This window comes from Bidens hawaiensis, unplaced genomic scaffold (genome assembly GCF_021521415.1).
Source record: "Bidens hawaiensis isolate Kalapana, Puna unplaced genomic scaffold, B.hawaiensis_p1.1 tig00022007_1, whole genome shotgun sequence".
NCBI classification, from domain to species: Eukaryota; Viridiplantae; Streptophyta; class Magnoliopsida; order Asterales; family Asteraceae; genus Bidens; species Bidens hawaiensis.
This window is the reverse complement of record NW_027493413.1, coordinates 151,133-165,778: the sequence shown is the minus strand read 5'-3', so window position 1 is coordinate 165,778 and position 14,646 is coordinate 151,133. Positions and strand designations below refer to the sequence as shown.

Genomic DNA, 14,646 nt, shown 5'->3' with positions numbered 1-14,646 from the left:
TCAAATACTTCCAACTCGAATTGGATGCATTGCATTGCATTGCATTGAGAGGAAAAGTCTACAACTAAGGTGACATCATGGAACGTTTCCACTAAAATAACAAAAACAAATTCATGACGGGGTAAAACAAATGCTACACCGTCGTTATGACATTTTTGTATGGTAATACATTTCGATACAAAACAACTAATGACTGTACCTAGAATTACATGCATTCGTAGACCGTTAAACCCAAGAACTGTGCCCATATACTCTCCCCTAAGACTAAACCGAAGAAAATATAATCATACAACACAGACTGAAAAAATAGAATATATCTAAAGAGTTGGATTAGGGATTTTGGTTTTCAAAATACCCTTTCTCCCATTTTTCGACTTGTAGCACTGAGTTCGCCTTCCTCCTAAGTAAAGATTTTAGGGCTACAGGTTCATAAGGTGGTGGCATGGTGCAGGGGTTGACCGGTGCAGGGCCTTTGACCATGGACTCCATCATGAACTCTTTCTCAAACCCTTGTGAAGAACAAGCCATTGACTCCGAACATAGCTCCACTGCCTTTTCGGGTATTGTAGGCTTGTATGTTAAAAGTTTAGAGTATTCAGTTAGAAGATGAAACATGTAGTCATATACTTTGTCCATTTTCAAATCTTCTTGAATGAAGTTACTTGCAGCCTTCCCTATCGCTTGCGCCTGCCACAAAATGGTGTCACAAACTTAACAACGATAACAACGATAACAAAAACAAAAATATCACCTTCTGCTTGTGAGAGTTGCTCCAATCAACTGCAAACTTAATGGATCTGCACTTATCATCTTCTTTAATAGGCCAGTAATGGTGAACAGGCATTAACCCTCGTGTAAAGAAGTCATAATAACGCGGTTTCACCATGAAAGTGACGGAGTCGCAAGCAAGAATGTATTTATTACTCACTGACCATGCAGATCCCTCAATATAAATCTTATATCTGATATGAAGAAAAAAGAAAAGAAATAAAATTCATGTTTACATGATGAATATGACATTATGAACAATTAGATATAGTTATCTAGCCTGTGGACACACTGGCTAGCTAAATCTGATTGCTTGAAACCTTGCTGTGATTCTTTAAACCAGTCCTGTAAAAGTTAATAAATTAATTTATGAACGCCAACGTTTTTATTTTTAACCAGTCAAACTAGTATAATAAAAAAATTTAAAAGCTTAAAAGAGACAGGTCAAATGGGCAAAAGTGTTTTTAATAAGTAGTGTAAACAAAATATTTTAGGCCCAGATATAATAGTCAATTAATCATTAACTAAAACATGAATTCAGGCCCAGATTCAATATTTTGAGCCAACTTTTTTTCAGCCCAATTATTTTCGGCACCCAATTTTAATGGCAAAACCGAAAAAAACAGAAACGGAATAGTTTTGGAAGACTCAGAACCGAAATTTTGTTTTTTTTGGTTCGGTTTGACCCCAAAACCGACTAGGGGTGTGTATGGACCATTTTGGGTTAAAACCAAATGAACAATCGAAAGGTTGAGTTTTATAGTTTCTTTAGAACTGTTCAGTTTTGGTTTTTTCGGTTTGGATTCGGTTCAGTCTTTTTGGTTTACCATTTTGGCTTGAACTTAAAATTTGTCTCAAATAATGATTTTGGGCCTACACCTTTTTGTTAATTGATAATTAATAGATTGTCATACATTTAGTCTAAAAAATATTTTAATGACACTATTTATTCAATTCTTATAAATTGCTTACCATTCAAAATTTGAAAATAAAAATACATTTGGTTCAGTTTGGATTTTCGGTTTTTATTATACACAAAATCCACAAAAACTTAGGACCAAGCCGTCTATTTTCTAGCAACACAGATTTTGTAATCCTGTTTGACTCTGACACACAACTTATATGGATATTAAAACTTTGGACAAAAGTATTTAAAGTCAACCAAATCTAACCCATCACGTTTTGACCCGCCCATTTCCCACTATATAAGTCGCCAATACCTGGGCATACACACGCGCATTCCAATCCTGTGTTTCAGAAACATTACATTTAAGAAGATCCATTCGCGTTTCAGCAACAACCGGATTCCCCTTCCAGTAAGCATACGGTTCCCGGTCTATCCATTTACTCCTCCTATTCCCTTCCTCTAACTCCATCAGCAAAGACCCCCAAGGCTTGATATTAATCTCTGGCCTACATTATTTTCAAGACCGTTCAAACCCGCATCAAAATCAGACAGTTCATAATATTAAGAGTTAATTTGACAATGGCCCTTGTGATTTGAACATATTGCGTGTTTGGCCCTTGGAAATAATAAACTGCAAACTTAGTCCAAACAAATATAAGCGGGTCACACACACAATTAGCCCCAAAGTTAATGCCCGCCAGTCTTTGGAGTTAAGTAACCTCATGCGCATTCCATATGAAGGCATATTTGTCATTTTATATTGACGGATGATTTTTGAAATATTGATGATGCGATGATGGATGTAGAACGGCGTGTGGAAGTAAGTCGAATGAACAACAGTCTGTAGGGAGAAAGTAGTATTTAATTAAGGTTTGCAATTAGTAATGACTGAATTACCCTCACAAGAATGGTCATGGGGTCACTCTTCGTTAAAACTGACGGGCATTAATGTTGGGGACTAAGCATGAAACCCGCTCACAAACGTTTGGACTAACTTTGCAAGTTGACGATGCGGTCAAACCACAGGGACCACTTAACTTAACTTACCATCCCCAAAACGACCAATCCGGGAAGACTATATCCAGAGTCGAATCATCACTGCAGTAACGAAACAAAGGCGGTGGAGCAACCGCATTGGGCCCACTATAGTACTTCTTCAAGATAACGGGCCAGTCAACACAGTCAAACATAAGGTCCACATCCGGTACTTTTCCAGGATACCTTCTCAACAACTGCAAGATCCCCCACAGAGTGAAAACATCTCGAGACTGAAACGACTTCTCATACGTCTCAACGTACGCGCGCCCGTTTAATATCACTAAACGAAAATTAGCTGTCCGTTTTGCACTTAACACCATTTCTTCGGTAATCCCTGTTTCCTTCCATGGTTTCAGATCTTCATGAATCCAACGAAAGTATTCGGGGCATTCGCGTGGTGGGTCCGATGTGTGTTCATCATCTTGCGGTTCAAATGTTTTCGGGTAGTAGTTATTTGGGCATGTTTTAGTGAGATTGCCAGATAAGCAATTTAATGGAATCTCGATTTTCTTGGGGGGGTTATGTGTAATAACTTGAGTGATTGTAGGTTCAGTTTGTACTGTTTCATTGGTTTGATCATTAGCTGGCTTATTGGTGGGTTGAATGTGCACCGTTTTGGTGGTTTCTAAAGTACTCCCAGATGGGTTTTCGATTATTGTCTGCAAAACCAAAATCAAACACAAAATAAGATTAGAATTATTCGGATTCTTTTATGTTTCAATCAATCAGGTTATCTGATGATTAATCGCTAATCTGTAAGCTACCGGTTCCTAATCGGTCAAAGCTGGTCCAAATCTCGGTCAAAACTGGTGAAAAAGTACTTGAAAAATGACATATAATATTCCAAGGCCGAGTAATCTCTAGTCTAACGGGTTCTACAATGCTCTGTGGCAATTTGAGATGAATCTAGAATTCAAGCATCCACATTTATTTATAAAATTGTAATTTTAGAAAAGACAAAGGCAAGTTTGGTATGTTTGAATCCATCTGATCTGATAAACACATTTATGAGTACCATAGATCTAAAATAAAATACTATACGATGATCCCTGTCGGCATGAACCCTAGTATTCCAACAACAACTACTACTACGGAGTACTACATCATTTATGATGATGAAGAAGCATTAACAAATTAAACCTTGATTTGATAAAATTCGTACCTTTTAATTACATAGCCTAACTAACAATTATTGACACAAATATTTTGAATGTAGAAGCGACAAATTAGCAGGTAGCAGAAATTGAGGTGGGTCCCGCCTGAGCTGAGGAGTACACGTATCAAGAATAAACAGAGAGAAATAAAGTGTGCGTTGTGCGAACGTCACGGCGGATGCAACGTACATGGTTTTTTATTAATATTATTATTCTCCCAAGGGAAGGAAATGAAATGAAATGAATGAGACGACGCCGTTTCATACTTTGGCGTTTTCATATTCATGATTTATTTATTTGAAAGCAAATTAATAGAAAATAAAAGCGAATGAATTTGATAAGGAAGGTTAGTTACCGGAAGGGTGAGTCGAGTGGATAGGAAGGCGGCTGCGAGCATGAAGATGATGAAGAAGAAGAAGAAGAGGAGTCGAACAGAGGATCTGGAAGTGGCCGTTACGACGCCCGAGAGCCAGATCCTGTCGGAGAAACGGGTGTAGAGACGTTTAGATCTGGATCTCCAGGCTGAATTTGAATTGTTATTATCATACCAATCCTCCTCCAGCTGCTGCATCTTAACACTTCAAATGTGCACACACTTCTTCTTCTTCTTAACAAGTAAATCTGAATTAGTAAAGAGATTGACGTACGGAAGGATATTATTATTGGTTAAAGTGTTTGTGGAGAAAAGTCTGGGGTTCCGGTGGACTGGACGGCGGTGGGGGACACCCGGGTTTTTCAGACTTTTCTTTTTCTAACGTCTTAAAGAGGGAAAAAATAGAAAAGAAATACAAAACATAAAGCTGGATTTAAATAAGGAAACACTGTTCCTTCCTTGACCGAACACACCTATTTTATATACTAGAAAGATACATGAAACAAAAGTCTTCTAATTTGGTTCTCACATTGTATTTGTTTTAATTTACTTTGATTCAATATACCTGAAAGTGTGATAGGAATCATTTAGTAGTTTTTTAATGATTTATTAAGCGGTTATTTATAATATGTTTGGTTATATCTAACACATAAAATCTTTTAATAATTAAGTTTTTGAGACATGCTAAATGATTCAAAGATTATCTTTCTTTTAATTAGTCATCTCTCTTATTTGATTTAGCATTGGATTGCCAAACTTAACTTAATAAGTGTAGTCTAATTATGAACTTTTCTCGTTCCATACAACAATAAACGTGCATATTAAGATTAATAAAACGAAAATTGCATTTTATAAATCCCCCTTTTTTGTCGTTTGCCAATAATAATCTCAACTAGAATTATCATTGCTGATGGTTCCACCTTTAAAAAAAATCTCACTGAACCTCCATTAAAGAAAACTTAACGGTGTTTCAATTCAGATGTTTGAGCTTCCGGTTAACAAAAATCAAGTTGTCGAAGAAAAAAAAATAAACGTAGCCAATCAAAATCGTATCGCCCTTTCGATCAAAAACTTTTATAACATCAAAATTAAATCGGATAAAATTAAACATTGCTAAGTTTTTTGTAATGGATGTCCAAGGAGAAAAAAGAAATTTAAAAGGTGGGACCGTCAACAGGAATCCAGTTGAGATTATTATTGGCTAAACGCACAAAGGTGAGACTATTAAAATTCAACTTTACTTAATTAAATAGAGGGTGACAACAACACCAAGAATATTGGGTGTCCTGATCCAACATGGGAAAGAGATGTGGCATCACGTCCAGAATTCCAAACAAGATCCGAGCCTTTCACCTGGGTTTTGTGAGGGGAGTATGAGAGAGGAGCAAAGGAGGAGTGAAAAAATGAACGAGGGAGGAGATAGAGTCGTCTGACATCGTAGATGCCATGATTTTTGTTCCCAATGATGATTGATGATTGGAAGGCTTAACAAAAAGTTTGGTGGGGGGGGGGGGGGGTCGTGATTTTCAAGCAAAGCTTACACTTTGACCAGTCGTAGTGGACGCCTTAGCCCATTCAAAGCGCCTCTATAACCCCTCGCACGCCGCCCCCCTTCGGCGCTATCGTCTGATTTGTTGGTATGGCGTTTCCCACATAACGCTGCTATGCTGAAATCTGATTGGCTGTGGGTTTTGATCGTTGTCAAACGGTAACATGAGACGACACAATCCGCTGGGCTCGGAAGTAGGCCAGTGGCCAAAAGGTTGAAAACCTCGTCATTGGTTGATCCAGAAAACGACACAATCCGATATTCGAAATTTCAACTTAAACATAGTAGAAGTTGGTGATCACGAGAATGAGTATGAGTAGTTGCCTCGACCTGGCAGTAGAAGAAGTCGGGGAAGAGGTAAAGGATTCGTCGTCGGCGGATGCGAGCGCTGAAATAAGAGAAGAATTCAACGAAATGAGCCGTCGACTCGCCGACATACACGACCTTGGGAGCCAATGTTATCAGTTGTTGCAACAAAATTCTCAAGCCAATAACGAGTTCACCGAGATATTGAAAGACCTACAAATAGACAAAGATTTCGCTTTTTTTGAAAAAAAAACTTCACCCTACTTACCAGCAATGTCCAAAGGCTAGCCGAAATCAAAAGGGATAAAATTATAAAAAAATAAAAAATATGGGCTCGATAAAGAAGATTAAATATTTTATTTTAGGTATTTGTTTTTTTAGGTACTTCCTTTATTTTTGATGTATTTTTTAGGTATTTGTTTTATTTTTAGTGTAATTTTCTTTTTTTGTTTTTATTTAATGACATGTGTTTATTTTTATTTTTATTAAAAATAATAATAATTGGGTATGATTGGGAGGAACTTCATCGACTATACATGTTTTTTTTGTATACCCTTTATGGTGATGTGATGCCACATGTCGTACAACGCCCCCCATAAAGACTTATTCCACTACACATGATCTTAAAAACCTTATGAAAGGCAGCAACACCACCATCCCATATACACTTGATACTCTAATCATAAGATAAAACAAGATGTAATTTACCAAATATATATTGGAAACTAGAACTATAAAAGAGTTTAAAAGTGACTAGAGTTGATAATTGACTCATTATTATATTATATTAATATGTTTCTTTTGTTATAGTATGCAAGATTGCTTATTTCATCACTCAATCATGTTCCTATATTTGAAGGTATACCCGTACATAGATAATATACGTGTTTTCAGATAACTATATGATGTCTTTGCCAAAGCCGTCTTAGACCTTATACATGGCTCAGAGTCAGTCATCATCTAAGACTAATTTTGGTATGGGTTTAGTAATGAACAATCAATTTTAATTATATATATCTCCTCTCTCTAATAAAGGAATCAGTAATTAGACACGTGTCCTCTTCTCAATCAATTTTTTCCCGCCCATATCTTTATTCAGGGTTTAATCTAATAATTTACACGGGTGTTTCATATTACAAAATCATTATCTCCGACCCCCTTTCCACAATTACCCAGTGTTCTTCATCTCTAATCCCTAATTGACCCCCCCCCCCCCTTCTGATTCTTTATAGCCGGTTTAAAATCGATGTTGTAATATGGTGAATCGATGGATGGTGGTCAATTGATGGCTTAAGGTATTCAGTTTGGGGATAAATCTAGCCACCATGTTCAATAAATGAACGACGATTTATGGTTTCTCTTATTCAAATTCGTTGATTTCTCCAGCTCTATATTCGACGGTTTAAGGTATTCGATTTCATACGAACATCAGACTATCATCTCTCATCATTTTCATAAGTTATTCAATTTGCAATTACAGTTAGTCTATATCGATTTCATTTTCTATATGATAAATGTTGGTGTTTTTGGTTGTTCATTTCAGTTTAGGGTATTACTCGAAGAGAGTAGTTAAATTTGATTGTTAAGGAATTTAATTCATCTTATATGCCTTTGTATTTTAGAGATTAAACTTGTTGAGTTGGATCACATGTGTTTGTAATGGAATTTATAACATTAGCTTCGAACATGTCTACATTAAAGTTTGAGGCACACCAAGTGTTCGATAAAATGCCACTATGAAAAAACTATGAGATTTAAATAAAAAATGTGACATTAACATGTGTAGAGATATATATGTATGGTAAATATTAGGTCCTTTATTTATTAAGATGCAAATGATCATAATCATGATTTTCTTATGTATGAGATCGCTAATTCTTTACTTCGTGTATCATGACTGATCAATGAAAACTGGAACATTGTTAATTCTATACTTTTTGTATTATTACTGTTCACTTTGATATCTCTTCGTGTATCACACCAAGTGTTCTATACTTTTTTGTATTATTACTGTTCACTTTGTAATTCTTTCTCATTATCTTAATAATACTGCAACTTTTGAGATTAATTTTTGCTGTTGCAAAACTTTTTGAGAATGTTTCTGTTAGTCGGCTAGCGAGTTTGGTGAAGTAGTTGCTCATTCAGCTAACAAGGAACTTTTACATTACGCAAAGAAACCTGATAGTTTTGTAAAAATTAGTCACTTTAGAAAGAATTGGTCAGTTTCATTGAAGTAGTCTCTCTGTTGCGTTTTCTTATAGCTCTTTTCAAGGATTAATGTAGGTAAGTAATTTAATGAACTGTTGTGTTTACATATTAACAGCAGAAATACTTAATGTCATTCGAGATATGTGCTATCGTGAAGACAAAGGTGTTATATATATATAGGATGAGGATCTACATTAATATTTTTGAATTTGTGTGTGTGTGTATATATATCTAATAATAATAGCAGTTACAACTTTCAAAATTCTTGCAGCTAACCTGCAAACTTTATCCAGCTTTGAGGTCCTTTGATTGGTGACAGAGTAAGATCTTTGTATATTTTTTTATGTAACAGTAGTATATTACATGCATTTTTCAACTCTATACCATTATAATCTCTATTAACATGACACATGCTATGGACTTTGTTAGATTGGATAACGATATGTTGACAACTCTTGCTGGAAAGAAGCAATTATACACCTATAAAACAATGGATTTCTGGAAGCAGATTAAACTCCAGGGTATGTCTTCTGCATTTTTTTGTAATCGTGTTTTATTGATGTATATATTCTTTCATGACACTTAAATAACTTAGGATGTCTTTGAAATGGTCTGCTTTTGTATAGTTTTCAATATCAATACAAATCTCAATGGGACAGTGACAATTTTGGTTTATAGAAAAGGAATCCTATCATTACTTTTAATAATAGCAAATTATAAGAAAACTTAGAGCGCATGTGAGCAATGATTATTGTAGCTTTTGTGGATGTTTATTAATCTATGTATACATATTTTTATACTTATGCGAGTGTCGTCATTAATGAAAATAGGATAGAAGCATGCGTCTTACACACAGTGAATGATGAAAAGAATATAGTTCGTAAAACTATAATATATTTCTTAAGTTCTCATAATTGAAATTACCTATTACATAAAATTATTGTAATTGTATTATCTTTATATACAAAGAGATCAACTACAATACCTAACATATAAATAACTATCAACTGCCATATCTATAATGTTGCAAGTTAAAACTTATTTTTTTCTTGCTATTCTTAAAAGTGTAATGGCTATTAATTCAAAAAACTAAGCAAAGAAAGATATGGCCAATTTGCAGCTTCAGGTTCACGCTTATTTAGTTGACTTTTAGTCATACTATTTTCATATGCTCATGTTTATTATGGTAATGTTGGCTTACTTTGCTATTCATTATGTATCCATCCATTTGCTTATTTTAAATAACTTGATCACCGTTTTTTTTCATTTAAAAGTATTTAGTGTACATGTATCATGTTGTTGTAATTAATTTTTCACTGCTTAGTTTAATGTAATAAAATATGTATAAACTGATGTCTATTATCTCCAGTGTTTTAAAAACCGGTTTAAACCGGCCGGTTGAACCGGTTAAACCGGATTTCGCACAGCAGACCGGCATTTTGAGTCCGGTATTTTTGGCCGGTTTTCTAGAACATCATACCGGCGGTTTTTTTCTAAAATACCGGTTTTTTTCCGGTAAACCGGTTTTATGCCCGAGAAATTTTTGATATTTGCGCCATATATTCTTCAAAGTTATTTTTAACCTAACAATTAATATTTAAATGTGTAAAATTTATGACTATTTTTTTAAAATTGAGTGCATTTGTATTATTTTTTAATAAGGATTTTTTGTTATGAAATCATTTACTTTTAAGTTATTTTTGAAGTTGAAGTTGCATTTATAGGAAACTTTAAGGTAAACTATTCAACCGGTTGAACCTCCTGGTATAACCCGGTTCAACCGGTTGTACCGTTTTTTAGCTCAATACGGTACGAGTAAAAAACCGGTTTTTAAAACATTGATTATCTCTCTTTCAGCATTGTCTTTGGAGATGTAAGGACACATTTAATGACCCAAAAGGTTTCTATTAGAGAAGGCATTCATGTGATAATTGTTGGTACGATGTTTACTATTTTCTTTTAACGAGTCTGCTAATCAAAGTTTTACAGATATTACAGTATTTGTGTATAATCTGTGATATAAGTTACTATTCACATACTCTAAAATGTTATATTACATGTTATATTTTTAACCAGATTCTCCATTACTAATTTAGATATGTTTTTTAAATTTGTTGTTGTAGTTGACTTTTAGTCATATTATTTTCTTATGCTCATATTTATTATGGTAATAAATCACATTTCAAAATCAGTATGGTTTTTTTGGGATCAAATTGACTTTTTGCCTCATAATGACTTCATGTATGTTTGATTTCTGAGTCAAAATTACCAAAGTTCGCATTTCAAAATCAATATGGTTACTTCACAGTTAATGTAAATTTTTAGTTACAAATAGTTGAATTTAACAATACGCATTCTTCTTGAGAATTTTGAGGTGTTAGCTTTTGATATAACCACTACCCTATATAATCTTGATATGAAAGTTTACATACACTTTGAAAAGGATGAATTTTTTACTAAAAACATTTTTTCTTGTGGTCTCTATTTAGGTTTTTGAACATTTTAAAATTTAGGTATTACATCCACGTCATTTTCCTTATTATATATAACTTGTAATCTAATTTATAATAAGTATTTACAAATTTTGATATATATCGTTTTCATTATTTACCTCGTGTAATACGTACGTGGGACTATAGAAAATATAAATGTCGTATACAATGAAATCTTTAGAGATTTAAGAATTATTTATATGTTTGTGAATTATAATTGTAACTTTACTTTTTTATTTATTTCACTTATCTTTCAGTTATTTATAAAGTTAATATTGTTCAACCCGTGTATCACACGGGTACCTAACCTAGTATATATATATAATATTAAAATGCATATAGGATGGGCATATTAGTAATTTGACCAATAATCTCTTAAAATTAAGAGGTACAGCCTATCTAAGCATGATGTACCAGTGTCTTAAGCACCTGAAACCTCAAAGTTGAAAACGCGGTCTTTCATCCAGAATTCAAATTTCAAAACCTAAAATCTCACACATAATACAGGGCAGAGAGAGTAGCATAGAGAAATGAGCACCACAAAAAACCCTAAATGCACCCAAGCCTTCAAACCATGAGATTTACACCTGAAATCGTAGAATGGGAGTAACAATGGATCAAATAGTTCATGTATTGCACTCTGTTTGGGTTAAATTGGAAAAAGGGGGAGGAACCGTCAGCCTAGAGTTCTGTTCGGGATTTCGAGAGGTATGTTTTTGGTTTGATTACATTTGGTAATGGTCTAAGCTGTTAAAATTTCATGTAGGTCTTTGAATGTAACAGGTCTAAGTTGGAATCCTCTGGCTTCATTCACCGTCTTCAACTTCCCATTCCCATCTAAGGTATATTTTTAGCATTATGATTTGGGTTCTGAACTTCTGTTGTTTTGCGTTCATTTAGAAAATAAGATTGTTGCTTCTTAAATTATTAATGTTCATATTTTTTACCCATCATAGTTCTTATGTGTCATAAGAGTTTTGCTGAACTATTATGCAGAACAATGAATTACACAAGATAAAGAGTACTTATCACAAGTGGAATTTTCATTGTATCCTTTTTAATTAGATCTTTATGAATTATATATAATATTGTCATGAGTTTGACTGCTTACGCCTATACAAGGTACAGCGGGTATTTTTTTTATACTAAGGTTTGATTTAAAGCTGAAAAACAACACCATTTTCCAGCATAATATATGAATCTGATTTAAAACAACCGAACCGAAACCAAAACCGATTAAACTGAAACTGAATCGAACAAAAAAAACCTAGAACACCGAAACCAAACTCGAATGAATAAACTCAAACTGAACCGAAACTAAAGATAAAGAATAAACTGAAACAAACCGAAACTAAAAAATCCGAATAACTGAAACGAACCTAAAAGACCAGAAACCAAAATGAAACGAAACCAACAACCAAAATATTAGACCGAAACATAACCAAAAACCAAAAAAAAACGAAACGAAAAAAGAAAACCAAAAAATTTGAAACCGAATCGTTACCAATAACCAAATAAAGTAAATCCAAAGTGAAACCAAAACCTGAAAAAATTTAACCGAAAAAACTTAATCCGAACTGAAACCAAAAACCATAAGGCTAAAATTGAAAAAATTAAATCTGAACCCAAACTAAAAACTGTTAGAATACAATTGGTATTTTTTTTATTTGGTATAGAAAGGTTTGATTTAAAGCTGAAAAACAACACAATTTTGCAGCTTAATATACGAATTTGGTTAGATGCAACTAAACTGAAACCAAAGGCAATCAAACTTCAACAAAAAAGAAACTACAACCGAACCAAAACAAAACCTAAAACAACCGAAACCAAACCAGATGCAAAAATTGAACCAACTCGCTTGCTTTCTTTAGGCTGATCATCCCATGATTGTTACGGGCATATTTATTTAAGAGTTGATTATGATTATTTCTATTTGGTACTAATTTATTATTAGGGCGAGTCATGTCTTCGGGCTTATGATTCTGTAATGACATTATTAACTTTATGTCATTGCTTTCGTTTCGGTCCATTAGGTCGTTACCTGCATGACCTGACCTGCCCATGTTAAACAAATCAACTCATTTTTTAAGCATATGAACATCAATCATAGCATACTTGCAGATATTGTGTCTTAAGTATTGTATCATCTTTGGTAGTAATGGTTAAAGCTTTATACATTTGTTTAATTTTTGCTATGTCGCTTATTACATGTATCAACAAAAATTTTAAATACACCGCGTTTCCTTTATGTATGCAGCCGACATAGAAAAGGGGGATTAGTTGCTACTAATGTATTTTTCTAAACCATTAGAAGATTCTACATGACCCATTGTATCACTTGTAAGTGGGATGTCTTCTTCAAGATATCGAAGTCCAACTATATACATATTGACATGTAGGTAAACCCGATGATCTAATTTGCAGTTTGATTCAATTATTATTGTATTTGATCAAATCCTCTGTTAATGCTGTTTATTTGCTTTAGTCATTTGTAAATCACTTTGTTTACTATTTTTATACATTGTAAATATCAATTCCGATGTAAATAAAGTTGAGTGTATGGATGAAGACTTACATTGTTGTATATTTGATTTGATATTTATGCTTTATTTTTCAAATGGGCAGATTAAAGTGTTAACTTTATGAAAAAGTGGAGGATGCAGTTCTTCATATTGCATGTGGTAAGGCATATTATAGGTTTCTTATGGCTAATTAAGTTTATATGCAAGTTTGTTAAATCTTTAATCACTAGACTAACCTTTAATCTTGACTTTTGTTTATTAGGGTGGTGATTTGATCAAACTGGACAAGGCAAAATTTGGATGGGCTTGATATAGCAGAGGGCTGGTAAATTGCTTCAATATATGCATATTTTAAAGTTATGAAAGCTTTAAGAATAACGTAATAATATATCTTTGTGTTCTTTAACTCTTTTGAGTTTTGACATTTCAACATAGTAAACATTTTGTGATATTCAACAAATTAAGTTTCACACTTGCACATAGGAATAATTTTGGTTAATCTAATATTTTCAATTTTTTTTAAGTAAACAAAACAACCTACTTTTGGAGTATTTTTATTTTTATGAAAAATTATTGGCTTGTAAATGAAACAAACGGACATGAATTGGGCATGTTGATGTGTGTTTGTTTAACTTAAAACGAACAAACTATTGAACACAAACAATAAACAAACGGGATTACTTTTATTTCTAGCCAAATATGAGTTCTGTTTGGTGAAGATGTAATAAATAGTTAAAAACCAAATCTGAGTAGCCCATGCTCTGTCTAAAGCATCATGCTCACAACTGTCTTTTGATTTTGCAGCTTGTTGTATTGAATCAGAAGATGTCACAATTACCTCCTTCACTAAATTGACTACGAGAGTACATGCTATCTATATTATACGATAGGTATTATTATTTGGTTAAAATATTTAATTTACTACAACCTATATTCATTCCAAAATGACTGTATTATTATTATTTAACATAGTCATAGGGATGAACATGGTACTGTACCGGTACCGAAAATACCGATCCTGAAAATCGGAAATTATTGGTACCGGTACCGGTAACGAAATATTCTGTTCGGTACCGGGATATTATCGGTACCGAGGGTAAGAAATCGGGAAATACCGGTACCGAACCGTACCGTACCGCTCCTAAAACTTAAAACTTTGGTATCGGTACCGGTACCGATTTTGCTCATCCCTACATAATCATGTAAAAGTATTATGGCCGAGACACACTTATGCAATAAAAGTTTAGAATTGCACATAATATTTTGGCATTTGCTCTTATATATTGTTACATATATTAAGTGAATAGTTGCTTGCAAAGATACATTTAT

At 33.6% G+C, this 14,646-nt stretch overlaps 1 protein-coding gene and 2 long non-coding RNA genes across 5 annotated transcripts; 2 read left to right on the top strand and 1 right to left on the bottom strand.

Moving 5' to 3' along the window:
* Window positions 1–256: 256 nt before the first annotated feature.
* On the bottom strand, window positions 257–3,190 carry LOC143564493 (uncharacterized). Its single transcript, XM_077051753.1, has 5 exons — window positions 2,723–3,190; window positions 1,989–2,181; window positions 1,049–1,113; window positions 752–962; window positions 257–687 (listed from the first exon to the last, which is right to left on the bottom strand). The coding sequence occupies exons 1-5, from the start codon at window positions 3,031–3,033 to the stop codon at window positions 331–333; spliced, it is 1,137 nt and encodes a 378-aa protein (XP_076907868.1). The 5' UTR covers window positions 3,034–3,190; the 3' UTR covers window positions 257–330.
* A 3,924-nt stretch (window positions 3,191–7,114) lies between these two features.
* On the top strand, window positions 7,115–10,325 carry LOC143564491 (uncharacterized). Its single transcript, XR_013140885.1, has 3 exons — window positions 7,115–7,502; window positions 8,733–8,824; window positions 10,161–10,325. It is a non-coding gene; the product is annotated as an uncharacterized LOC143564491 (long non-coding RNA).
* Window positions 10,326–11,202: 877 nt separating this feature from the next.
* Window positions 11,203–14,242, top strand: LOC143564490 (uncharacterized). Of its 3 annotated transcripts, none has more exons than XR_013140883.1 (4): window positions 11,203–11,503; window positions 11,579–11,637; window positions 12,829–13,476; window positions 13,580–14,242. It is a non-coding gene; the product is annotated as an uncharacterized LOC143564490 (long non-coding RNA). The 3 variants fall into 3 exon arrangements; XR_013140884.1 differs by having other exon boundaries at window positions 11,562–11,637; XR_013140882.1 differs by having other exon boundaries at window positions 11,203–11,637.
* Window positions 14,243–14,646: the final 404 nt, after the last annotated feature.